Source organism: Musa acuminata, chromosome BXJ2-1 (genome assembly GCF_036884655.1).
Source record: "Musa acuminata AAA Group cultivar baxijiao chromosome BXJ2-1, Cavendish_Baxijiao_AAA, whole genome shotgun sequence".
Classification (NCBI taxonomy): Eukaryota; Viridiplantae; Streptophyta; class Magnoliopsida; order Zingiberales; family Musaceae; genus Musa; species Musa acuminata.
Window position 1 is genome coordinate 18,173,073 of NC_088338.1, and position 27,889 is coordinate 18,200,961.

Consider the following 27,889-nt stretch of genomic DNA (forward strand, 5'->3'; position numbering starts at 1 on the left):
TCACCCGTGAAACATTAAAATGCTGATGTGGTCATTAGGTACTCCATGCAAGCTTGTGGGCCATCGCATTGTTATTAAGGGCAACATCACCCCTGATAAATTTCTCGCGTTATTCAACCATTCTGTCAAAGGTTTGTATCTATTTTGGGCATTATTTTGAGCAAGGTGTAAGAGTCTTGGGAGTGGGAACTCGTCCTCGCCCTCGCCATCGATCGCCGCTTCCACCGCAGCCGCGATCGGCCGCCGCCCCACTATTTCTCATCCCTCCGCGGCCTTCGCCGCCGGGCCCGGACTTGAAGAGCGCGGTGCGTCGATCCACCGCAATCGCCTCTCTTCTTGGCTTCGTCGTTTTACATATTTGGTAACCGAACGTTTTGATTCGTACAACTTTTGATTTCCTAAAATACCCCTGTCGGTTTGCGGTAACCACGGCGTTAACCTCCGGAATACGAATTGAAGCCCCCTCGTCCCCGATACGGAGAAGTAACCCTAGCCTGAAAGATAGATGGCAATCGCGAGGACCGGGGTCTTCGTCGACGATTATTTGGAATGTAAGCGATCTATTCTCTCTTTGCTGATCGTTTTGACGTAGATTTTTGTATCTTTTCTTCTGTTAAGAAAAACCCTTCTTTTGGTTGTTTGAATCAAGATTCGAGCACGTTGGCGGCAGAGCTCCAGAGGCTACTGTCCACCATGAGAGAACTCGACGAACGAGCTCATGGTGTGTGTTTGGTCCTCCCGAAATGATCTCCTCATCCTGGTCATCCAGATTATTCTTGATATGTGATTTATGTGTGATTATGTGTGAATTATAGCTGCTTTTTTCCTTGTCTGGGAATGAAATGTTTGTTCGGATTAGTGAATGCTAAAACGAATGATCCCTTCAGTTTCTTATTTAGCTTTGTTATGTATCCTCTGATTCAAGCTGTCATAATGAGCTAAAGAAGATGGAAAAGATCTCATATTGCTCAATGATGGATGTGATAGTTCCCTTTAGTAGCGTTACACCTTTGATAGGCAAGAAGATTTTACGTGTATGGACAAGAAAAGAGAAGTATAAGATTGACTATAGAAACTAATATGTTATGCTTGTATCAGTAAAATATGCATCTTGTCCTTTGATATATATCACAATAAGGAAAATCATTGTAAATTTGTTTTTACTTAAATCCATATTACAATTAAGGTTAGTTTTCCATGGGTTTAAAAAGAATATCTTCTGTCCTAGGAATTTGTATCAATTTCTAGTACTGTAGAGAATTTCAGGTTGATTGCACAATAACAAATTGCTTCTTTAAGTTGATGATGTATGGAACAGTTTCTTTATCCATTCCCATCAAAATTGAGAGGGGCCGCAAAAACATGGAGAAGTCAAACTCTAATTGTAGGTTGTAGGAACATATATACAAGTACCTGATGTCCTTAGGTACCAGACCTGATTATATTTTATAAGCAATAAATAGTTGTTGATCTAAATGAATGCTTGAGACTATATGTCTTATTTCATGAATCTCAAATGATACAGAGAAGAATCTGCAGTTCTTTTGAGTAAAGGAAAAAAATTAAGTGTGTCATGTCTTGTTTCACACCACACATGTTCTTGTTTTGCTTGACAATTAGATATCAGCAGATAGGTTTCTTCAGTTTAACTTCTTTGAGAATCTTAAAAAATGTAGATGTTTAAGATTTAAATGATCAGAATTTGTGAATTGCCAATCCACTATTTATGAAACCCCGATCAATTGTCAGCTACAAGTAACATGGTGGCACGGTTTATTTCACCTCCAGTAACAACATGGTTCAATTTCACATTTGCAAGACTATGCAAACGATTTGGTGGAATATATGGAATTTCTAACTCATTTTATTTTGTTTTTGTAAATGTTTTCATCTGTAGGTGAGAATTGATATTCTAAGATGAGTTTGTTAGCATGCACATACACATTGTAGAAGAGAATGTCTTAGGAGCATATATTAACATGAAGTTTAGTAGGCAGAGCACCAATAACCAACATTTTTAAGAAGGTTCTTCCTAGTTGGTACTATCTACACAACGTCCTGGTAAGAAGCTGACTTAATGATAATGTGAAATATAGGAGAAAAGAAATTGCTTAAGTAGATAACCTATATTACCTTGTTATAAATGTAGTTTTGAATTCAAACTGACTCCCTACTGATTCTTTTATATATATAGATATATAAGTATATGTATATTATCAAGTTTTGAATTCCAACTCACTTACTACTGATTAAGCTATGCTATTCTGTTCAAAATTTACAATTAATTTTTATTTGTCTCTCATGGATGCATATTTTAATTTTTTTTCCCTAATCCTTTTATTAGTATGCTATATAGTTTAAATAAATATGATATGTATGTGATCATTTTTTGATATCTATGCTTTTCTATTTGAATATTTTTACATACATGTGTACACACACAAACACAAGATGAATTCTGATTTTATGGCTTATAATTATGTTTTCTGAGTACCCATTACTCTTTAAATCTACTAGGTTTTCAAACAGAATATCTTTAGAGATTTGAAAAGTATATTGAAAGAAAAGCATATCAAAGAAGTACAAATACAAAAAGATGATCATACTATGAATGGAATAGTTGATGAACTATTTTTCCCTGTAGTGACAAATGCTTATATTTTGTTCCAGTTTATTTAGTTCTTAATTTTAATGTGCATGCAAAATCTGCTGTTATAAAATGTGCTTTCCAGTTACAATGGACCAACCTTCCCTATTAGTAATCTTTGATGTATACAGGACCTGGTATAAAATATCCATTGTAAGGAAGGCAAAGCTGTTGAATATTATTTTCTTAATAACTATTTGTGTATAGTTCCAAATTTCAGTGTATTGATGTTATCCTCCTTTCTTTTTCTAAATATCTTCAGTTATTCTTGTACACCTGACTTTGTATGCAGGTATTATAAACCAGACAAAAGAACAGACAAGGTATTGTTTAGGAATGCCTTCTCACTACTCGAAGAAGGTAATCCATGAAGATGATGAGGCAGAATTCGAGAAGATGAAAAAAGAGATCGAAGCTAGCCAGGAAAATGCATTGAGCCTGTGCACAGAGAAAGTTTTGCTAGCCCAACAAGCTTATGAACTGGTAACCAACCTTTTGCTATGACAGGAGTTCTCGAAATCATCTCAATAGTTAACCCTAGTTTATTGCTACAAGTACATGGTTTTGTGTATGAAGCGTTCTAAAAATTAATAGCAAAGTTTTCAGACCATTGACCAGAACTGACCTGCCATGAACTTAGAAGACTAACTTGTGACCTACTTTGTTAATCAACAATTTATGATATGTTGATCCTGATTTGAAAGTGCCTAGATGAAGGGTGTTACAAGCTTTATATTGGAATAGTATCAGTTTCAATTGCTCCATTGTAAAACACTGAATTTCAATTATGAGACATCTTAATCTGCAAACAGATTCGTTAAATCTCCTCTGGACTAATTTATCATTCAGCATGTTTAGACCAAAGCCCTACAGTGTTCTCAGAATCCTGATTTGCTTTCCTACATTTACTTCATTTCTATACAATCTAGGATATCTGAAGCATATCAATAGGATCAACATGATTGTCTGTTTATTTGCAATATAATTTGCAAAGTAATGGACTCTAGAAACAAGAAATTGTCTTTCATTGTATTACTCTTCTTTATTCCTTGATTTCATGCACTATTGTTAGTGAGGGAAGATAATTTGCATAGTTGTACTTGTACTTTGGTCACTTTTATCATGCAAACGGGAAATTGTCAAGCAAAAAATAATTACAACATTTGCAAAAGAAATTTGTAAAATGTGCAGACTAAAAAGGTTCTTGGCATCTTGACAAACTAATCCTTGCTAGTTATCTTCATACATCTCCATAGTGGCACGCATTGTTAAGAAGGTGATAGCTGCCAATCTCATAAGTGAGTTATCTTCATCAAGTTGCTTACCTGCCTGACCTATCCCCTCAGTCTATGAGCACCTTCATCTTCATAGGTTTTTTTCACATACATCTCTATATATAGTGCTTTTTATGCTTATTTAGGGAATGTGCTTTGCCATAAAACCTAAAAGAATAAATTTTTGACCACCTCACTGTGTTTCTGATACAATTTTGCATGAAGTATAGTCCATACTCCATGAACACCTAGGTAAGATTCAGGGTATCGAGAAAATGTGGAACACATTATGTGCACAGAAGAGGATCAAAGTATGCTTCCCTAGTCTCCATTTGAAGATTTCAATCCCTGGATGTCTAACCAATGGAATGCACTTAGTTTAGTAAGAATCCACCAAACTGCATTACTTTTGAGATTTTTTTTCTTAACATGGAACATATTATTGGCACAGAAGAGAATAGAATGTTAGGATCAAGAGCGGCACTAAGAGGGGGGATGAATTAGTGCAGCGGAAAACTTTCGTGATTTCAGAAAATTGTTCATTTCGTTTAAAACCGATTCTGACGAAAATGGTTTCGATTCAATCAGTTTCGGAGAGAAGTTGAACTTGAAAGCTTTCGTAAAAGTGCAAGAGAAGATTAAGGAGGTTTGCAGTAAAGTAAATTGCACAAATGAAAAGCAAACCGGAATTTAGAGTGGTTCGGTCAAGGTGACCTACATCCACTTTCGGATTCCTCCTCTAACGAGGTCACCGGCATCCACTAAAGGCCTTCCTTCAATAGGTGAAGACCGAACACCTCTTTACAGCACTTTCTCCTTTTCTCGGGTTTAGGAGACAACCCTTACAAGTCTCACTCCTCTTTCTTGGATGGTTACAAGGCTAAGAGATGAAGGAGGAAAACTCTAACTTTTACAACACTTTTATAACTCAAAAATTCAAGATTAAGCCAATATTTTCGTGCCTTTTCATGTAGAAAATGGTGGGGTTTTTATAGGCCCCAATGGCTTCAAAATTTGAGCCAAAAAGTATCACATCCTGGGAATTTCGGGTACTAGCGGTACCACCGCCGTTACTAGGCGGTACTACCGCCGCTGATCTGACTCTGCATGGTACCACCGCCCAGAAATCCAAGGGCACAGCCTTCCAGGCGGTGCCACCGCCGGCCCTAGCGGTGCCATCGTCGGCCATGTTTTCAGGGGCTGAATTGGGTGCTCAATTCGGCCCAATTCAGCCCTGTTAAGAGCCCAGTTGGCCCCTAATTAAGTTAGTGGGATCACCTCCCAATCCTAACTTAATTTACTCTCTAACTACAATAATTAAGACATAATTTACAGTGCTTCTTGTTCCGGTGCGTCAATTGCTCTTCCGGTGAGCTTCCGGCGTACTTTCGGCGAACATCCGACGAACTCTCAGCAATGTTTCGGCGGACTCCCGGCAAGCTCCTGGACTTTACGACAATTTTCTTGACGAGTTCCGACGAGCTTCTTTGGCAAGCTCCTAGACTTATCGGTTGGTTCCGGTAGAACTTCCGACGAACGTTCGGACTTCCGTCGAACTCTCGAACTCCTAATGAGATCTCGATCTTGACTCCGGCACAACACCTGCTTTATGTCTTACTGCTATCGTAGTTAATCCTGCACACTTTTCTCAACATATAGATTAGATCAAACAAATTACAATTGACTTCATAATCAAAATCCGAGATTCAACAATCTCCCCCTTTTTTATGATGACGGAGTTAACCTTAACTCCCCCTATCTCGATTTTGACTCCGAACTCTCGAACTCTCGAACTCCTAATGAGATCTCGATCTTGACTCCGGCATAACACCTGCTTTATGTCTTACTGCTATCGTAGTTAATCCTGCACACTTTTCTCAACATATAGATTAGATCAAACAAATTACAATTGACTTCATAATCAAAATCCGAGATTCAACAATCTCCCCCTTTTTTATGATGACGGAGTTAACCTTAACTCCCCCTATCTATATGTCGTATTTGAGAAATGACATTCTTGAATTTAAGACCTTTGAATTCAAGAAACAGACCGATAAGATAAGTTAATTAAACTTATCAACATGCACATCATGATTCCTATCATGATCTATCATTCTCAAAATACGATGCCAAGTATTTCTCAAAATGATGTCAAGGCATGACATCCATTTTCAAGTATGATATTTCAAATATGAAAGATGACAAAGATAGCAATTCATCATTCTATGGCAAGATATCAATTACAAAATAGCAAGTGAAGCTCTAGATATCTTATCATAATGAAAGAAATTTATCAAGCAAACATTTCAAGTATATATGATGAAATACATTGCATATATTTGTCATCAATTTACCACATTTTGGTATTATTTCTCCCCCTTTGTCATCAACAAAAAAGAGAACAATTAAACAATACAAGTGTGGTAAAAAAAATCAAGCAAGTTTCACACTCAAAAGTTCTCATCATTAAATGTTATCAACATTAAAATGATAGATTCTAACAACTTCTCCCCCTTTGTCATCACATTTTGCATAAAAAAGAGAAAAGAAGGTAAGGAGGGAATCCATTAAGAACTAAATTTGTGAAATGATTTGAATCAAGTCGAAAAACGATAAATAAGTTTTCATTAAAACATGCTTTCATTTTGACAAAGAGAAGGGATTCATGAAAAGGATCGAGATATCCATATGAAATCAAATGCCCACGAAAATTATCACACTCGTGCTTTTATTATCACACACGAGAATTCATCTTTCAAGGATTAATATATCCATTGGAATTCCTTCAATTTTCATAACAAGAATTCATGGGAGAGGAGTATCACATGAAGGAGAAATTCACCAATAAAACTTCATAGTGAGAAGAGCATTACATCAAATCTATTTCTCATTAAAAATTCATAAGAGTGGAATCCATGAGAGATGCATTTGTCAATTACTTCCATGTATCAAACATCAAGATGTGTATAAACACTTCATGCATTTATAAAATGTTTTGTCATAGCCTTTCATCACTACTTGCATGAGGTAATATCATTAGTGCTAGTAGCACTCAAAAGTTAAGAATCCGATGTATGATTAAAACTTCTCAATATTCAATAGAAATCATAATCATCAAAGTAAACATGATATTGCATCATTGTATGATAACATACTCATCATTTAAAGAGATCACAACATCATAAAAACTTTCAGCATCAAAGCACAAAATTCCAACATCAAAGTAAACATTTTATTGAAGCACACAACCTTATCATCATGTAAAATTTGCATCATAAAATTATCAGCACAGAATTTAAGTGAGTGATCCAAAGAATCAAGAAAGTCCGAAAACGAAATTTAACAAATTCATGCATTCGGACAAATTAACATTCCTAACTTCGTAAATGATCATCAAATAATGAGTCAGGTTATAAATACCAAAAGTTGAATGTATCAAGGAATTTATTCATTTAAAAGATTTATTAAGTCTAATTCTTAGAGTGATACATTCATCAAAGTAAACACAGAATTTCACCATCTGAGTAGGCAACATAAGATTACAACATAAAAGAGATTACAACGAAATTTTTGCATCAAAGTAAGCAGTATTTTAAGATTACAAACAGCAAGGTAATCAACATAAGATTACAACATAAAAGTAAGCATAATACAATAAAGAGATTTCATCTCTTGCTCATTCAGGTGGTGGTAAGTTAAAATGTCTAACAAGGTATTAAACTGTCGGTGAATCTGTTGCAACTCAGTTAAGATTTAATCTTAGCATTGTTGAAGTCGATCTTGTCATTGTTCAAAACGATCCATCCGAGTCCCTATGTCGTCGATAGATGAGGGGGGAGGTGCTTGCTCTACTGGAGGTGATTCCTCAAAGGGATCAGTTGGAGGAGATAGATTACTCCTAAAAATTGGTGTTTCAGGTTCTGGTTCTGGTTGGAGGGGATCAGTCCTTCTAGGCAATCTAGTTCATATACCATTTCTGAATGTACATCTCATCCGTCGAAATATATTTCTATTTATGATACTAAATCTGTCTAGTTTTATAACTTCTTCGTCGGGTGGAATAGCAATATCATAGGCATGGAGTAGTCTTATGATTAAGCCACTATATGGAAGCATCATGTCCTTTTTTGATAGTTCAATCATATTTTGTTGGATTAGGTAACCAAAACAATTGTTATGTCCCTTCATAATCCAATACATGGTACCTAGTTCCATATGGCTTACTTCATCATGATGATATTGCTTTGGGAGAATGATACTTATCAGGATGTAATGAAGTATTTTGGTGCTTAAAGTTAGTAAATGTTCGCAGCTTTTTGGAAGAATCGTTAAGTTAGGATTGCCAAAAATTGTTCCTAAGGCATCAACGTAAGTAGTCCCAACTGTTTCATCATCCCATTGTCCTCTTAAATAACATCCTCTTTCTTTTACTGGAATTCCTATGATGTTACAAATGGTTCTATCCGTAATTGGTATATGATGTCCTAATAGATAGGTAGATACCCTTTCATCTTCATCTATATGTAAATTGTTATAAAATAGCCTAACAAGCCTAGGGTAGATAGGTTCATTCATTTGAAGGATTGGGAGAATGTCTAGATTAGCAAACCATTAAATAGATTCCAAATCACTTAATTCGTCTAAATCAACATATTTACCCTTATGAACATGTCTAGACTCTATGAATGAAAATTTTAGGGCATGTTGATTAGAATCAAAAAGTAGGGAGTCATAATTTTCATCTAATCTCCTCTTCCCTTTGTCCCTAAAGGATCTTCTAGAAGCCATGAGACTAAACACATAAATGATGAGAGAACTACACATAAGAGGCAAGATCTATCAATAAATTGAGAGAAGAGGTTTGAGAATTACCCTTGCAGTAATCTTCTTGAAAGGTTGAGATTGATCCTTGGATTTGAAGAAGGGGAGGGTTTCCTCGAGTTTCTAGAGGAGGATCAAGGAGAATGAGGGGTGGAGAGGTGTTTAGAGGTGTGAGGAAGGAATGTAGGAGGGCTTGGGGTCGGTTCTATTATCGACCATAAGTGCCTTTTTATAGGGCAGAGTTATGGGCAGTGCCACCGCCTACAACCAGTGCCCACTAGCGGTGCCACCGTCGGTGCACTGTTTTAAACCCTGTGGCTTCTCAATAGAAACAGTGTCATTGCCAGGGCACTATTTTCCTCAACTTATCACTTTTCTTTTTAAAGCATTATGGCTTCCCAATAGGCAAGAAGTCTTGCTTGCTCTTTCAAGCAGCATCATAGTCATTTTGTGGTGCGAATACTTGTTCGCGTGAATCTCGTACCAAGTCAGTTTTCGTAAATGGGAGGGAGAACTCTTATTGAAATTATTAATTCATAAAAGATCAATCATATCAATGTTCCATGAATCATATTTGTAATGAGAGATAATAGCAAATGAAGACTTATTTTTCAAATGTCAAGAAATCCAGAAATTGTGAGAAAGGAACTCATGTATAAAAATTCTCAAGTTTCAAATATTGAGAGATTATGATCAAGTGTTTATCACTTAAGATTTCAAATAATAATTGCATCATCAAGTCATCAAACATGATCTTATTTTAATTCTAATGATATTTTCTTAGTGTGTTTTCCTTTTTTTTTGTTTTTGGCTTAGAGAGCTTTATGAGATATTTTGGATCTCTGGTCATAAGCCTTGAGCATCCAAAATCAAAGTATCATCTCTTGCTCCTAGCTTGTGATGGTGCATTTTTCTACAAAAAGAGATGATTTTTAGGTACCCATTTGACCTTGGGTGCCTCAAAAATCGATTTGCATAGCTTATCATGTTGCATTGAGTCATTTGAGATTCTTTTAGGAACCCGAATCAATTTATGTGGACTATATTTCTTGAATGGACATTTGTACGCAACATGTCCAAATTTGCAACAAAAGTTACATTTGGTGTGAGGTGATACATGCAAGGTAGGGGGCCTTTAATAAAGGTGGTTGGATTTTGGTGAGAGCTACTCACAAATCCGATTCCGCCTTTTTTTATGAACGTGACCCTTATTGGCAAGGATCATGTTCAAGGACTTGTTACTAACCTCAAATTTCTTCAAGGTTTCTTTGAGTAGCAAGTTTTCCTTTTGAAGTATTTTTAGTTAATGACATTTTGTGCAAGAAGCTAAGCTATTTTCATGCTCAATCTTTACTCTATCAAAGTCGCTAATAAGAGAAGCATGTTCCTTTTTCAAAGAGTTGTACTTTTTACTTAAGGTTCTACATTCATCAAATAATTTATGAAATGCACTTAAAAGCTCATCAAAAGTTAAATTTGCGTCTAATGAATTTGTTACCTCATCTCCAATAGCCATTAGCGCATAGTGAGCAACTTGCTCGGTGTTTGTTGGCTCCTCTTCTTCAGAAGCACTTGAGTCGTCCCATGTAGCTTTGAGAGTCTTCTTCATTGGTTGCCTCCTCTTTGCTTGGAGACATTCACTCTTGAAGTGTCCCGGCTTCTTGCATTCATAACATATCACTTGTTCTTTCTTAGGTTCAAATTTATTTTTAGTATCATTTTTAAATTTATTTCTTTTTATGAATTTTTTGAACTTCTTTGTTAAGAATATCACGTCATCATCAAAGTGGTCTTCTTGTGTTCTCACTTGAGTTTTCTTTCAAGTGGTCTTCTTGTGTTCTCAGTGTCATATCCTTCTTATTCTTTGGAAGGGTGTCCTCAATCTCTTCATGAGCTTTACATATCATTTCATAGGTCATTAGTGACCCAATTAGTTCTTCAAGAGGAAAATTATTTAGATCGTTGGCCTCTTGAATGGTCATTACTTTAGGATCCCAACTTTTTGGAAGGGATCTTAAAATCTTATTAACAAGTTCAAAATCTGAGAAACTTTTACCAAGTCCTTTTAGACCATTGACGACATCCGTAAATCGGGTGTACATGTCTCCAATGGTCTCACTCGGTTTCATTCGAAACAACTCATAAGAATGCACTAAAAGATTAATTTTTGACTCCTTCACTCTACTAGTGCCTTCATGAGTCACTTCGAGTGTGTGTCAAATGTCAAAAGTCATTTCACAAATCGATACTCGATTAAACTCGTTTTTATTTAATGCACAAAACAAGGCATTCATAGCCTTTGCGTTTAAAGCGAAAGTCTTCTTCTTCAACTCATTTCAATTGTTCATTCAACAATATTCCATAATTCAAAATTCATTGAAATTAGGAAGATCCTCATTCTAGTCTTCCAATATGTGTAATCCGTTCCATTGAACATAGGCGGACGCGTAATTGAATGGCCCTCTAGGTTGCCAGCAAATGTCATCTCTCTTGGGTTTAAAACCAAATGAGAGTGAACCTTGCTATGATACCAATTGTTAGGATCAAGAGCGGTACTAAGAGGGGGGGGGGGGTGAATTAGTGCAGCGGAAAACTTTCGCGATTTCAGAAAATTGTTCGTTTCGTTTAAAATCGATTTCGACGAATATGGTTTCGATTCAATCAGTTTCGGAGAGAAGTTGAACTTGAAAGCTTTCGTAAAAGTGCAAGAGAAGATTAAGGAGGTTTATAGTAAAATAAATTGCACAAATGAAAAGCAAACCGGAATTTAGAGTGGTTCGGTCAAGGTGACCTACATCCACTTTCGGATTCCTCCTCCGACGAGGTCACCAACGTCCACTAAAGGCCTCCATTCAATAGGTGAAGACCGAACACCTCTTTACAACACTTTCTCTTTTTCCTGGGTTTAGGAGATAACCCTTACAAGTCTCACTCCTCTTTCTTGGATGGTTATAAGGCTAAGAGATGAAGGAGGAGAACTCTAACTTTTACAACACTTTTATGACTCAAGAATTCAAGATTAAGGCAATATTTTCGTGCTCTTTCATGCAGAAAAGGGTGGGGTTTTTATAGGCCCTAATGGCTTCAAAATTGGAGCAAAAAAGTATCACATCCTCGGAATCCGGGGTACTGGCGGTACCACCGCCGTTACTGGGCGGTACTACCGCCGCTGATCTGACTCTGGGCGGTACCACCGCTCTTTCATGCAGAAAAGGGTGGGGTTTTTATAGGCCCCAATGGCTTCAAAATTAGAGCAAAAAAGTATCACATCCCCGGAATCCAGGGTACTGGCGGTACCACCGCCGTTATTGGGCGGTACTACCGCCGTTGATCTGACTCTGGGCGGTACCACCGCTGGCAGCATTGCTACCGGCGGTACCACCGCCCAGAAATCCAGGGGCACTAGCTTCCAGGCGGTGCCACCGCCGGCCATGTTTTCAGGGGCTGAATTGGGTGCTCAATTCGGCCCAATTCAGCCCTGTTAAGGGCCCAGTTGGCCCCTAATTAAGTTAGTGGGATTACCTCCCAATCCTAACTTAATTTACGCTCTAACTATGATAATTAAGACATAATTTATAGTGCTTCTTGTTCCGGTGCGTCAATTGCTCTTCCGACAAGCTTCCGGCGTACTTACGGCGAACATCCGACGAACTCTTGGCAATGTTCCGGCGGACTCCCGACAAGCTCCTGGACTTTACAACTATCTTCTTGGCGAGTTCCGACGAGCTTCTTTGGCAAGCTCCTGAACTTCTCGGTTGGTTCCGGCAGAACTTCCAACAAGCGTCCGGACTTCCGTCAAACTCTCGAACTCCTAATGAGATCTCGATCTTGACTCCGGCACAACACCTGCTTTATGTCTTACTGCTATCGTAGTTAATCCTGCACACTTTTCTCAACATATAGATTAGATTAAACAAATTACAATTGACTTCATCATCAAAATCCGAGATTCAACATAGAAGACCCGCTATGTTAAGCTCATTTAAATATTTCATTACTTGGATATTTAGTACATGGAACTCACCTTAGTCTTCTCATATTTCATTACTCTAGAATGTGTTATCTACTTTTCAGATTTTGGCCAAGATTTATAGAAAATTAGCATGATGCTACTTTCCTGTTTCTATAATTTATTTGAATGCACTTAGATGTAGGTCCTCCTCAGCTAAGTTGGGATGTCATGCAGATAGAGGGCCATTTGAAGCGCCTAGATGAGGATTTGAACCAGTTTGCAGAAGACTTAAAGCAAGGTATTGTAATTTTTCTTGGCAGTTATTCTGATTAAGTCCTAGTTCTCTTGTTTAATCTGATGCTACCTGATGGTAATCTAACCATCAACTGGGCCCTAGCCTAGTGGTCAGTTTCCCACTTCATCTTGAAGAGTTTCCATGTCTGAATTCTTGTGGATGTCATGCCAAGTATTTGACATGGGTAGTTCTCCAGGAGTTGGCACTGCTGAATTCAAAATAGTTGCATTTATAATCATATTTCTGCAACTTATGTAAAGGTTACTCTGGAAATAATTAATCTTTTTTGTTTACTGACTTAATAAATGTGATGCTTTGCTACTAATTAGAAGGCTAATAGAGTTTTCTGTCCTTTAAATTGGATAACTCAACCAATACTTCGTTATTGTTGAACAGAAGGAAAGATTCCACCAGATGAACCAGCTATTCGTCCTCCACTTCCTATAGTGAATAGGGATGAAAAACGCAAGGGAGGTTATTTAACTCCTCAACCAAAGAGGCTCAGAGAAAGGGATTGGGATAGAGACCGGGATATGGATATAGAACTTATGCCTCCTCCAGGTAGTGATAGAAAAAATATTCCAGCATCTGCTGACGTTGATCAACCTATTGACCCAAATGAGCCAACATATTGTGTCTGCCATCAGGTTTCGTATTGACCTTTATAGACTATCTAATACGAGCTGTTCATAAATGTAGTTTTTCTTTCATAACGACGTCCATAATATTATGATATCATAAATGAAACCCTTTGCTTTCTCTATTTCCAGGTGTCATTTGGAGATATGATCGCATGTGACAATGAAAATGTAAGCTTCCAGGCTATTTGGTTTATTTCTTGCATTTCTGGACATCACCTTTTAGAACATTTTCTTCCAAGAGGCTTTTTGCATGTCAAGCTTTTTGTTTGCTTCACCTTTTATTTGTTAAAAAAGCTTCCAATCAATGAAGTGCCTGACTTAATCGCAGTGAAGGTTGATTTAAGAATTTATGCTAGCACACTTGTTCTTTTTCTATTCTCCTCTTCTGATTTTTCATTTGAAAATGTTATTATTCCCACGTAGCATTACATCCATTCATTTTTAGGTATCCCTCCACTGCTCTAAAGCATTAAGTTTGATTCCATAGTCATTTAGTTGTTTTCATATCTTCATATCGTGCATAATTTTTTTATGCACCTTGAAGCCATGGAGCACATTTCCGTAAATGGATATCGGGTTCTTAATGTTACATCCTCTGGAATTTACTTATCATATAAGTGATTTACAAATGGTGCCAATGCTAACGAACCAGCCTTCTTCTCCTCCATCCTAAATTGGTAACATACATCTGAAACAAGAATTTGTTTTACTTGTTCACTTATTTTTCACATTAAAAAACAAATAATGCCATATTGGAACTCTTTTGATCGTTCCATTTTAGTCTGTTTGTAACATTCTCCTACCAGATGAGGAAAATCTACTTAAACAATGCGAATAACCTTGTAGTTGGTTTCTTAGTTTGTGTTTTGTAGGTGGATGCAAGATGTATATTTGTGAAATTATATTATGGTGGACATACTGATGGATTTCCATGTTCTGCCACTATAGAATATTTTCTTATATGTACCCCCATTCCACCTTTATTATTTCTGATTTACTATATAAATTTAAAAGCACATATTTGCATATTTTTTAGTGTATCATCTCTTTTGAAATATTGTTAACATTTTTTTGCATGTCTAATGTTACTTTGATCATATATCTGTCATTTTCAATCTGCAATTTTTTTTTCGTTGGGGTCCAGTGTGAAGGAGGTGAATGGTTCCATTATTCATGCGTCGGACTCACTCCAGAAACAAGATTTAAAGGGAAGTGGTTCTGCCCAACCTGTCGGAATCAACAATGAATTCTAGAATAGTCGGCCTGGGTAGAAAGAGGTGGTCTCCTACGAGTTCAACAGCCCATCAGCAATAGCCATTCTTTTTTCTTTTTCCTGCAACATTCTAAAGCTGTGGGAAACACCTTGTTGTATCGATGTATATTGCACGATAGTTAAGTGGCATCTTCTCACTGAAGAAGCTCTTTTCTGAAACGACATGAGCATAACTGTGCCGGTTATGTTTGGCACCAGTACTGGTTTCTGCTTGTCCAGAAATTATCATAGATGTTGGCCCAATTTCTTTCTTCAATTATCGCAAAACTGTGCTCAACTTAAATGTAGTCGTGTATGACGTTGGTTCTTCAAATTATAAGAGTTATTAAGCTCAGAAAAAAGGAGTGGTTCCCCTTACAGCTGTGATTATTTCCATGTATAAACTGCTCTTGAAAGATGAGACTGGTGGGTTTGCAGTAGTATTGTCTCTCGGAGAGGATACAATCAACATTTGGTATTGCAAAACAATACTAGTTTTAAAGAATTGTTATAGGACAAAAATGTGAGTGTGATCGGAATTTTGTTCGATTAAATGCGACTCATGGTTTCTACATTGCAAAGTTTCGATTAACTCAAGAAGCTGAATAGTTTGTACTCACATAACAAAAATTGTAATTCTTTTTTCTATCTATCCAAAGTGTCGAACCATGTAAATTCTATTTTTATTATTTATATTTATATTAATGATTCTTTAGATTATATTTTAGAATCGACAAGTCTATCATTGTAAGAGACATTTTGTTCTTCCTCGGTTTTCTTTCAATCTTACCGTTCCGACAGGGAGGAAGGTCGAGAGTAGAATCTGTTGGAGGAATGTTCAGAGCCATCAGACCAATTCAACGGAGAAGAAATTGCCTCAAGTAGTGAATGACAAGCCATCAGGATTGAGAACAGTGTTTAGAACCACCTCTTCCTCTTTCCACATTTCTGCAAGGAGAGATGGCGTAAGCTATGTGCGGTTGCTTCAGTGACACTGGCACCGGTGCTCTTGGCAATTCTATTGAATTCCAAGAGGAAGATGCTGGTTCACAAAAAAGCTTATTAATCTGTATTTTCTGTTGGTACTATTTATTGTCTTTGTCATATATATATATATATATATATATATATATATATATATATATATATATATATATATATATATATATATATATATATATATATATATATATAACACTAGGTAGAAAAGGGATTCGGATACTGGTGGCTCATGTTTAACAATTGATAGGGCGTATTTTGGCCCTATGTAAACCACTGATAGACGCTACAGACCGACGTGATATCGTATGCCTCCAGAAGCGCGGGGTGCACGCCACGTCAAGCTCCAACGGTGCGACTGCACAGCCTGACCACCTCAAGAGCTAGGGACGGTGTCATTTACTGTTAGGGCAGTGCCATCTGACGCCGCTCAAGCACCCCCGAAGACACCATCTCATCAAAGAGGTTATTCCGCCCCTAGAGTCAACGGCTATGTTGGACCAGGGCCCAACCAATTCCCGCACGTAGGTATAAATACCCCCGACCAGATCTAGGAAAAAGGAGAGGAAGAAGAAAATGGAATAAAATCCAATCTAACTTGCTCGTCGGAGGGGCCAAAGTCGGGACATACCCGACGAAGGCCTTTTTGCAGGGAGGTGGTCGCCATCAAGCCGCAGGCGCCTTCACCCCGAAGTCGTCTCCCAATACGCAGAGGAGGGCGACCTAGTGGCTTGGATTCGACAAGTGTCAGTCTTGTCTCTCATTTCAAAGAGGAGCCCGCGTGGTGAGGAAGGTCGCCATCTATCCTAGAGACGAGCGGACACGTCTTCCAACATATAGAGCTCGAGGTCGACGGACCTTGAAAAGTCAACCCTCGCATTCTCACCAGAAGTTCCCGACGTCGACGCGTGGGCTTAACCGTGCTGACTCATAAGAGTCACGATACCTTTGTTAAATAACAACTATGTTTGAACATATTATCTAAATATCTTGGCTTATTATTTTTATTATTTTTCTAAGTAGAATTTAGAGTACATTGGTACATAAATCCGACTCGGCAAGAAGACCCGCTCCAAAAATGAAGGGTGAGATGCGACCAACTCAGTTGAACAACACATCTCAACCGTTAGATCACAACTCGAGGGCATTGTGTGTACCGTGGTCAACTCGGGATCGACAGCAACCAGGGAGAGGGAGAAGACACAGAGAAGGGAGTCGCGTCCATGGACAATGAAGGCCGCGACGAGGAGGAGGAGAGGGGGAAGTCTGCCGAGTCCTCACAGCCTCCGGTCAGTCGATCTTCTCTTCTCTTGAAAACGACTAGCTTTGTCATCTATCGTGGATCTTTCATCTGATCTTATCCATCTCTTGTGAGAAGGATTACATAATCTTTCATAGGTTTCGTAAAATTGAACTCAAACAAGAAAGGTTTACGTAATATTTAACATGTTTTGTATTGAATTTAAATGGTGTACTCGAAAAATTCTCTCTTGTTACTGAGATTTTCCATTTAAGGGGGTTATATTCATCATGCCAATTGGTAGGAGAATGGAGTTGCAGATCAAATGCTTCGATTTCCCCGACATTTTGTCATCTTAGATTTCCCCTTTCCATGATGTTAATTAGTGATCTAAAAGGTACTGTTGGTGAATCTTTACGCCGTGGTCGAGGAATCAGCGCGCCCAGGTGGAGAGTCGGGTGGAAGAAACGAACGTCGGGTCGGGTTTAGCTGTGGGCTTCACTGCTCGCTTCTCATAGCCAGCCCCTGCACTCAGGATGAGGACAGGAGGGGGATTTTCATACTCGGCCCCTCCAAAGCTAAAGTTAGAATGAAGTGGAATGATAGAGAGTTTAGTGTTTGATCCCCCCTCATTAGTCAGAGGGTTGGCTTTTATATCTGCTCTGGGGTGGTCGGTCGTACATAGTCCTTTAATGGTCGTTAACTCCTCGGAAGGCTGACTTGTACTCTGTAGGCGTGCGCCGACCAACCCATATTAGTCGACACCGAGGGGCGCCACTCGGGTTGGCACCGTCCCGAGTTTTGCAGAATGACTCTAGGGTGTCCGACATCGTACGGGTTGGCGCTACGCGATGTCGTTCGGGTCGGCACCATGCGGCGCCATCCCGAGTTTTACGGAGCGGCTCCGGTGTGTCTGGCACCAAGCGCCAACTGACTCGTACTGGTTGGCACTGAGGGGCGCCGCTTGGGTCGGCACCGTGTAGCGCCGTCCCGAGTTTTGCGGAACAGCTCCAAGGTGTTCGATGCTGACCTGTACGCCTCGTCCAGGTCTGAGGTGTCGCTCTGCGTCAGCCCGGTGGCCCTCTGTCTGTTGCCACGTGGGGGGTGTCAAAATATGTCGTATCATCCTCCCCCCGCAACATTGCTCGGATCTGCCTTTGATTGAGCAACACTACTGGGGATTGGCCTAGCCGAGCGGCATGGCTTGGGCATTGGCTTGGCCGAGCGTTACTACTCAGGCCCATGTTTGGCCGGGCAACTATTCGAGTGATGACAAAGCGCAGCATCGATGGGCTGCCTATGACTGACCGAGCAACACTACTCGAGCACTAGTGATTGGCCTAGTTTAGCAATGTGGCTCGGGCATTAGCTTGGCCTATCAACACTACTCAGGCACTTGGTTGGCCGAGTAGCTATTAAAATGATGATTGAGCGTAGCGCCGATGGACTGCGTGTAGCTAGCCGAGTAACACTACTCGGGCACTAGGGATTGGCCTAGCCGAGCCACGTGGCTCTGGCATTTGTTTGGCTGAGTAGTACTACTCAGTCACTTAGTTGGCCAAGCAGCTGCTAAAATGATGACTGAGCGCTACGTGTGATTGGCCGAGCAACATTACTTGGGCACTGGGGATTGGCATGATCGAGCAGCACTACTCGGGCACTAGGGACTTGTTAGGACTCTAGCTAGGAGAGTCTTAATTGAGAGGGACATTCATATAAAACCTACCTAAGTCGACCTCTATTAAAGAGATGAAGAGGCCGGCTAGGGTTAGGAGGTTGTTTCTTATAGAAGAATTAGGAGTTGTAAAGGAATATGAGTCATGAGTAGGAGTCCTATTAGGAGTTGGTTAGAAGTAGGAGTCTTTAGTAGGAGTTCTATTAGGAGTTTGGATTTCGAAGCCCTATACATAGCCATGTATTCCTCCTCTTTTCATAAGCAATCGATGAATCTCTTTTGCAACCTTTGAGCAGCAACTTGGAGGGAGGAACCCCTATAGAGTTCCAAGGAGGCCGATCCTCTAAAGAGATCAACCCCAAGTTAAGAATCTGTAAGGGTTCTAACACTTGATATCAGAGCAGCGTTCTTAGCGTCTCGTTGCCCTTCTACAGCCATCCACCAGCCCTCCACAACCACCCAAAATAATTCCCACAATTGCTTAAAAGATCGTCGCCAAATTCCGTCGTCATATCCACCATTGCAGATCATCCTTTGATCCTCCTGTGAATTGCAACAGGTTCTGGTTTTCTACCTTACTATTGCTGTAATTTAGTTATCCTTATTCGAAAATCCAAAAAAAAAATTATTCCTATATTGCTGCATAAACTTTTCGTCGTAAAGTTTTCATCTCTACTACGAAAGATATATTGCAGAATTCCAGCCGCATAGCACAGTCTGTTTGATCTTCCTACTGCATTTTTTCTATCCAAATCTTTACGAAATTTTTATGACAACTTTAACACTTCCTAACAGTAGATTTCCCTTTAGTTTTGTAAAAAAATTCTCAATATAAACCATTGATCTTTTACGTCTAAACTGCTATACTTGAAAATCTGCACTGTAAAATTTCAGCCGCAGAGCATAGTTTGTTTGATCTTGCTACTACGTTTTTTCTGTCCAAATCTCTATAAAATTTTTATGATAGCTTTGACACTTCCTAATAGTGGATTTCCCTTTGGTTTCGTCGAAAAATTCTTAATATGAACCACTAATCTTTTACGTCCAATCTGCTACACTTGAAAATCTGTGCTGCAGAAAATTTCAGCCGCATATTGTTGCCTTAACCCATCTATTTACAATCTTTTTTGAATAAAATTTCTTATACACTTCATAGATCATCTTGGCTTCTATCTAAGATTGATATATTGAGGAATTCATCTCTAAAAACGATTTTGTGTTGCTGCAAATTTTCGTTGTAAACTGCTAAAATTTTTCAACGAGAATTCTGCTATCGCAACTTGCACCAATTTCCTTGCTGTTATACTGCCAAAATTTTCTTGATTCAATTGGACATCCTTGCTGTCATATAAATTGAGATTTTGCTGTCAATTCCCTCCTCAAATTTCTCAAGTTTTTGGTGAAAATTTCATCGAGAAACTGTTGTTTCTTCGACGACAATTCTGCTCTTACAAGACAACACATACCTGCAGCAACTTCCATTGATTTCTATCAAACCTTTGCTGCCATCTACCACAGATCTAAAACTTTCATCCACAGCCCTAAAATTCCATCAAACCACACCCTCAAACTGCACCCAAAACAGCCACAAAACAAGCCTAAACCGCAACCTACATCCACCAATCCACCAACCCTTTCGACCATCACTTCTCTCAACCTATACATGCCTTTAACCCGACAATAAAAGAGAGATCTTAACATCACAGATTTGGAAGCATATACTATGGCATTTAAGGAGGCAATCAATGCTAAATTCGAAGCTTTCGAGGCGCGAATGGAAGATAAGATTCAGACTCTCTTTACTGAACTCAGTTTGGGCCGACCACCAAGCCCGAAGAAATCATATCAAGGGGAGAGCTCTAACCAATCGCACCAAGCCCGAAGAGATGACTTTCAAGAGAGGGGAGGTTCTATAATTGATCCCAACTATCCACGCATGAGGGTGGACTTCCCTAGATGGGAAGGAGTCCCAATTGGTTGGATTTCGCGCGCGAAGCGATATTTTCGGTACCACAAAACTGCGGACGCATCTATGGTAAAAATTATGGCTATACATCTTGAAGGGGATGTCATACAGTGGTTTGACTGGTTTGAACACACTCATGGAATCCTCTCATGGTGACAATTCAAAGAAGGACTGCTGATCCGCTTTGGACCAACTGATTACGAGAACATTGACGGACAACTAGCAAAGATCCGACAAACCTCCACCATTCAGGAGTACTAAACAAGGTTTGAAAGGTTATCTAATCAAACTCGTGGCTGATCTCAAAAACAGCTATTGGGGACCTTCATTGAGGGCTTGAAGCCGGAGATCCGGGGAGAAGTTAAAGCGCGACAACCGTACACGCTTATGGCAGCCATCTCTTTCGCACGACATCAAGAAGAGCGATTGAACCATGAAGCTCGGAGGACTAGGGTCGCTCCTGTACCAGCAACACTGAAGCCCTCAGCCCCCCCACTGTCGATCGAGTCCTTGCACTAAAGAGGTTGACAAGAGAAGAGCTTCGAGAACAATATGTGAAGGGGTTATGTTGGCATTGCGATGAGCCGTGAGCATCGCTGTAATAAAGGGAGACTTCTTATGATTGAACCAGTAGAAGAAGAGGTCATTGAACATCCAGAAGAGAGCCTTGAACATGAAGAAGAAGATGCAGAAGAAGAGCCACAACCGACCGAAGTTACGGTACATGCACTAGCCGGCTACTCAAACCCGTAAACGATGAAAGTTGGAGGTCTTCTCAAACAACAATCGATCACTGTTCTCATTAACACGGGCAGTACTAATAACTTCATAAATAGTAAGGTTGCTGTCCGGATGGCCTTACCTATCGGGAATTGCAGTAGGTTTGACGTTAAGGTCGCCGACGGATGGATTTTGAAGTATGATCGTAGGCGCTCGCGAGTGAAACTGTTGCTGCAGGACCAAAAGATAATTGTATATTTCTTCTCCTCCCTCTTGATGATCATGAGGCCATGCTCAGAATTAAATGGTTGACGACATTAGGTGATGTTTCTTGAAATTTTATGCAACTAATTATGAAATTTTACAGTAAGGAGAAACAAGTGATGCTGCACGCGAAACATGGGAGCGACGTAACGACGATTTGCACACAACAAATGAAGAAGGTTTTGCATAAAGCATGCAGCGGCTTTTTGGTATAACTTGAGCAGCAAACTAAGGGAAAGCCAATAGAATTTGAAGATCCAAACCTACTTCCTTTGCTTGCTGAATTTTCAGATATATTTGACGAACCGCACGACCTACCTCTTACCCGTCGGCATGATCATTATATAACGATTCTTCCAGGCAAACCTCCAGCAAATACTCGGCCATATCAGTATCTACATCTCCAGAAGGATGAAATAGAAAGGATTGTAAAAGATATGCTCGAAACATGAGTTATTCAGCCAAGTTACAGCCTCTACTCTTCACCGGTGCTACTTGTACGCAAGAAGGACGGAACATGGCGAATATGCGTTGATTACCGAGCTCTCAATGACATAACTATTAAGGATAAATACCCTATTCCAGTAGTAGATGAATTGCTAGATGAAAGGGAGCACAAATCTTCAGAAAGCTGGACCTTTGATTCGGGTTTCATCAAATACGAGTGTGTGAAAAAGACATACCGAAAATCGCCTTTCGAACACACAACGATCACTACGAATTTTTGCTTTTTTCAACAAAAGGTGGAATATCTTGGGCATATCATATCAGAGGAAGGTGTGATGGTGGACCCCTCTAAAATAGAAGCAATGCAGAACTGGCCGACCCCGAGGAACATAAAATTGCTACATGGCTTTCTGGGTTTAATAGGCTACTACCGCAAGTTCGTGAAAAACTATGGAAAGATCAGTGCACCACTTCCTTCCTGAAAAAAGATGTCTTCCAATGGTCGGACAAAGCCTCCACTGCCTTTGACAAACTTAAGGTAGCCATGACGACGACGCTGGCGCTAACACTACTAGATTTCAACCGACCCTTCATTATTGAGGCCGATGCATCTGGAGTCGGAATTGGAGCCATTCTCATGCAAGATGGTCGACCACTCGCATACACTAGCAAGGCATTGTCTCCCTCCCATCAAAATATGTCAACATATGATAAGGAGATGCTCGCCATTGTGCACGCAGCAAGGAGGTGGAGACCCTACTTAATCAGCCGACGATTTCAAATTAAAACCGACCATAAAAGCCTCAAGTACTTTTTGGAGCAAAAGATATCATCCCCTGAGCAGCAAAAATGGGTAACAAAACTTCTTGGATTTGATTATGAAATGACTTACAAAAAGGGGAAAGAGAATGTTGTTGCAGATGCGCTTTCGCAGTTACCCGAGCAAGCTGAATTTTCGGTCGTTTCACTTTCGACCAGCAACTTCCTTTAGGATATTAAGATGGAATGACAGGAAGATCCGGAGACCAGTAAGATCATAAAAAAATTGGAGGAAGCACCAAGCTTCATAGCTCATTACAATTGGGACTCAAAAGAATTACGCTATAAGGGTCGCATTGTGCTTATGACAAATTCTACTTGCATCTTCATGAGCAAATTTTGGATAAAGTTATTCCATATGCAGGGTACTAAATTGAAAAGGAGTAAAGCATATCACCCACAAACCGACGGCCAGACGAAAGTTGTAAATAGGTGCTTGGAGATAGCCCAAAGCCACCCACCAAATATGACTACCCAAGGAGAACTCCAGACCCAGCCAAGTGCCATTATTGATCGACGGATCATGACTCGACGACGACGACCCACTACTGAAGTGCTAATACAGTGGGCGAACCTACCAACAGAAGATGCCACTTGAGAGAACTATGACGACTTGAAGATCAAATTCTCAGAATTCATGAATCGTCGGTCTCGAGGACAAGGCTGATTTGAAGAGGGCGGGTCTGTTAGGACTCTGGCTAGGAGAGTCCTAATTGAGAGGGACATTCATGTAAAACCTACATAAGCCGACCCCTATTAAAGAGGTGAAGAGGCCGGCTAGGGTTAGGAGGTTGTTTCTGAGAGAAGAATTAGGAGTTGTAAAGGAATATGAGTCTTGAGTAGGAGTCCTATTAGGAGTTGGTTAGAAGTAGGAGTCTTGAGTAGGAGTCCTATTAGGAGTTAGGGTTTAGAAACCCTATAAATAGCCATGTATTCCTCCTCTTTTCATAAGCAATAGATGAATCTTTTATGCAGCCTTTGAGCAACAACTTGGAGGGAGGAACCCCTATAGAGTTCTAAGGAGGCCGATCCCCTAAAGAGATCAACCCCAAGTTTAGAATCTGTAAGGGTTCTAACAGGACTAGCCTGGCCGAGCAACATGGCTCGGGCATTTGTTTGGTCGAGCAGCATTACTCGGTCACTTAGTTGGCCGAGCAGCTGCTAAAATGATGACTGAGTGCAGTGCTGATGGGCTGTGTGTGACTGGCCGAGCAACACTACTCGGGCACTAGGGACTGGCCTAGCCGAGCAACTGCTAAAATGATGACTGAGCGCAGCGCCGATGGGTAGCGTGTGATTGGTCGAGTAACACTACTCAGTCACTTAATTGGCCGAGCAATTGCTAAAATGATGACTGACCGCGGTGCTGATGGGCTACGTGTGATTGGCCAAGCAACACTACTTGAGCATTAGGGACTGGCCTGGCCGAGCAACTGCTAAAATGATGGCTGAGCGCAGCGTCGATGGGCTGCATGTGACTGGTCGAGCAACACTACTCAGGCACTAGTTTGGGCAAGAAGGTATCCGATCTCTACAAGATGTCTTTGAGTGGGAGATTTTGAATTTTTGGCCTTTTGGAGAATGGAAGAAAAGCCGGCTTCGACTTTGGCTTTGGCGGGAGCTCTAGTTCTTGATTGGGTTTCGAATCTTTTGAGCAGGATTCTCGAGTCCTTTTGCATATCTTCCCGTCGCCTTGCCTGGGAGTTTGGGCCTGGGCGCTCCTTCTCATGAGCCATTATAATGAAATGAGTTGTCTTCCTCTTTTGAGTAGGCAAAGGGTTGCTTCGGGTAGTGGATTTTTCTTTATAAGTCCCCCTGCCGGCTCCATTTTTCTCATTCGCTTTGTGGTTTTCCTAGTTCTCTTCCTCAGTCATCGTCGTCCTCAGTTTTTCCTTAGTTATTTAGCGGTTCAGGTTGGTCGGGATGTCCTCTTCTTCTTCCTCGTCCTCCTCCTCTTTGTCTCCTTCTTCTTCTTCAAGTAGTCCCGGGGGAAGTAGCCCGTTGTCGGGTGGGGCCTCCCCAGTGAACGAGAAGGTCGTGCGGGCCCTTCAAGTTTCGAAATCGCTGCATGATTTCGATTCTATTGTGACCAAGGAACTGCTTGGCCGCGTCTGAGAGCGCTATAGCATCCCGGCCGATTATGAGCCTCATGCTCCTCTGTTAGGGCAGTTGTGAAATTGTGAAATTGGGCAGATATGAGACGCATATGAAGTTCGATAATTTGCTTATTGTGAAATTGGGCAGGATCACCATGGTTATTGTGCTTAGCATATTGTATACTCTGTTGACCTTCCGAGGCTACACTTACGACAGATGAAATGTTTCTGCTTTCCATCTGTATTTCTATTTGTTGTATTGAACTTCTCTCTTGGGACAGTTTTTGGAGGTTCTTTGCAGGAGCTCAGGTAAGGTTAGGAGGTTCGCACATGGAACCACTGCTGGATATGCATTGTATGTGATCAATTGTAAATTGGATATCGGGGTTGCCCCAGGCTTGCATATTGAGGCTGTAAAGGAAGGGGAGGAACCTGTGGTCTTTGGTCCTAATTCCATTCTTGTTAACTACGGGAAAGGTTGGAATTTGCAGACTGTTACTGATGAAGGTATATAGTCGACACTGAATTTTACAAGATTCAGTTGTATATTAAACAATTGTCTGGAAGTTGATATTACAAATGTGTTTCTTATAATTATATTCTTATAATCTCAGGGCATGACAAATCAATAGGAATGCTGCAGAATTCAAAGGTACTTCCAGACATCACTATATGTTTGTTTGTTAATCTTCAGCCATGCTTTCCTGAAACTATAGCAGATTATAATATTGATTGTATTGCTAGAATATTCACTAAATGTTACTTCTTAGAGTCTTGTGGGCAAAAAAATAACAAAGAGGGTCATATTGAATAATCTAAGCAAGAGAACATGACAAACCAAAAGCGATGGTTTTTTTCAAGCTGTCAACTTTTTAGTTTTAGGTTTATTTTTCCATGGGCTTACTTCTGTGGCATAAGTTGTTATCATTAGTGGTAATTCCATGCTATTTCTCCATTGGCTGGCTTCATGGAGTAGGTTGTTATCCATAGTGAAAGTCATTTAATGCCTTTTAGGGGATTATGAGGTTTACGGTGTATTCATCTTTGTTAAAAGAAAATTCACATTAAAGACCTTTTGAAAAAGAGATACGTTGAAGCCACAGGAACAGAAAGATTGATTTGATGTCTTGAAGACAGCTTAGATCTTCATATTCCAGCTCACAAAAAGTGCATTAGAGGTGCCATTTGGAGATATAATAGATGAAGGCCGAAAGGGAACTCCTAATAGGTCTCTTAAAATTTCTATAGCACACATCATCTCTGGAAAAATTTGAAAACTCTGCACTACATGGTCTTAGTATTATCCTGTTAAGTAGCTAGTTAGCCTTGCTAGCATGCTTTACGTCTATACAATCCCCAAAGTAGTAGTGGTTTTCTAAAGCAGAACTCGGCTTATGACAATTGAACGGTATACTTTTGTCCTATCTCGAAACTAAAATGCGAGAAATTATGAAGAAATAAGAATATGTATGATAGCGTCTTGCCAGAAAAATGCCATCAGGACCTGCTTAGATAACTGATATTTATTATCAAAACAAAAAGTTCTACTGCTGCTAAATTTTCAAGCGGCCTGAATATATGATTTATTACTCATTTGTGTAATCTTCTGTTATTATTTTGTAGACAAATTGAATGAGTGCATCTTTGCTGTCTGTCTTGGAATTTTGCAGAAATCACCCAACTTCCAATCCTTCAAGAAGCCAATGACTATGAATCAGCCAAATTCAACTATCAGTTTTCAGTATATTGGGAAGATACTACTAGCCTTTGCCTTCATGTTCCTGCTTGGAGGAATATTCACCTTCTTCTTGGAAAACCTCCCAGCTATGAACCTCTCAGCTGTATCAAGTCTATAACTTGATCAACTGTGTTGTTCTCTAGCATTCAGTTTGTGAATTATTGGATGTCCAAGCCAGCTCTCTGTGGAGTGTCATAAAATCATTCCTAACATCACCATATATTGGATTATTTGTATTTCTTATCTTTAGTTTTTGCAAGGATGAACATGTGGAAGTCTTCCCTCATAATTAGCCTTAGAAAACATCTTGGTTTACTTGTCTTTTGGACATTTTTATATGCATATTCACAAGGAAAATGTTGGTCTGAATTAAAGTTTTATTTTTGAAGTTTGTATTGATGATTCTCTTGTACCAAAAAACACTTCTACATAGCCTGAAAACTGTGTTAGAGGTGGTTAACTGCAGGGTATGTTTTGGACTTGTACATTGGTTCTAAGTGCAGAAAAATTTGTTCATTCAAAACTGTAAATATTGTGTTTATTTGTGATATGTTGGTTGTTTGTGGTGGAATGAGGAGAGGGGGTGCTAATTCGAACTGGAGCAGCACAATGTCATTTGTTTGGTGTTGACTTTAATGGAGTTGGTCAGACATGATAGATTCTGATTCTCTTCATCCTAGTTAACCAAAGAATTGTAGATGATTAAGTTGCGAGTATAATTTATAACCTTAGTAATGCTAAAACTCCACCTCCCCATCATCTGGAAGCACAATATCATGTTCCAATTATGAAAAGACAAAAAAGAGGCTCTCATGAATGCTTGCTCAATGTTGTCAATCAAAAAAATTCAGATGCAAATGAAGAAAGCAAAATCAAAACAAAATGAAGGATAAAAACTGCAAAAGAGAGAAGGAAACTAAAAGGCTTACACCAGATGGAAAATATTAATCACAAATATGCAGAAAACTTTAGCTGAGAAAGCTTAGATTATTTGTATACTCTTTATACTGCTGGCTACCAACTTCAGGATTATGTTCTTAGGT

General features: G+C 39.6%; 2 protein-coding genes across 4 annotated transcripts; both read left to right on the top strand.

Moving 5' to 3' along the window:
- Positions 1 to 52: 52 nt before the first annotated feature.
- LOC135599042 (PHD finger protein ING2-like) lies at positions 53 to 15,260 on the top strand. Of its 2 annotated transcripts, XM_065093702.1 has the most exons (8): positions 53 to 361; positions 460 to 551; positions 650 to 721; positions 2,940 to 3,130; positions 12,929 to 12,992; positions 13,386 to 13,636; positions 13,760 to 13,798; positions 14,775 to 15,260. In XM_065093702.1, exons 2-8 carry the CDS (start codon positions 506 to 508, stop codon positions 14,874 to 14,876), a joined length of 765 nt encoding a protein of 254 aa, XP_064949774.1. In that variant the 5' UTR covers positions 53 to 361; positions 460 to 505; the 3' UTR covers positions 14,877 to 15,260. The 2 variants fall into 2 exon arrangements, with proteins under 2 accessions (XP_064949774.1, XP_064949775.1); XM_065093703.1 differs by lacking the exon at positions 650 to 721.
- Positions 15,261 to 17,030: 1,770 nt separating this feature from the next.
- LOC135599044 (uncharacterized) lies at positions 17,031 to 27,234 on the top strand. 2 transcript variants are annotated; one of them, XM_065093709.1, is made up of 5 exons: positions 17,045 to 17,170; positions 25,390 to 25,417; positions 25,505 to 25,615; positions 25,723 to 25,760; positions 26,779 to 27,234. In XM_065093709.1, the coding sequence occupies exons 1-5, from the start codon at positions 17,105 to 17,107 to the stop codon at positions 26,962 to 26,964; spliced, it is 429 nt and encodes a 142-aa protein (XP_064949781.1). In that variant the 5' UTR covers positions 17,045 to 17,104; the 3' UTR covers positions 26,965 to 27,234. The 2 variants fall into 2 exon arrangements, with proteins under 2 accessions (XP_064949779.1, XP_064949781.1); XM_065093707.1 differs by having other exon boundaries at positions 17,031 to 17,170; positions 25,390 to 25,615.
- Positions 27,235 to 27,889: the final 655 nt, after the last annotated feature.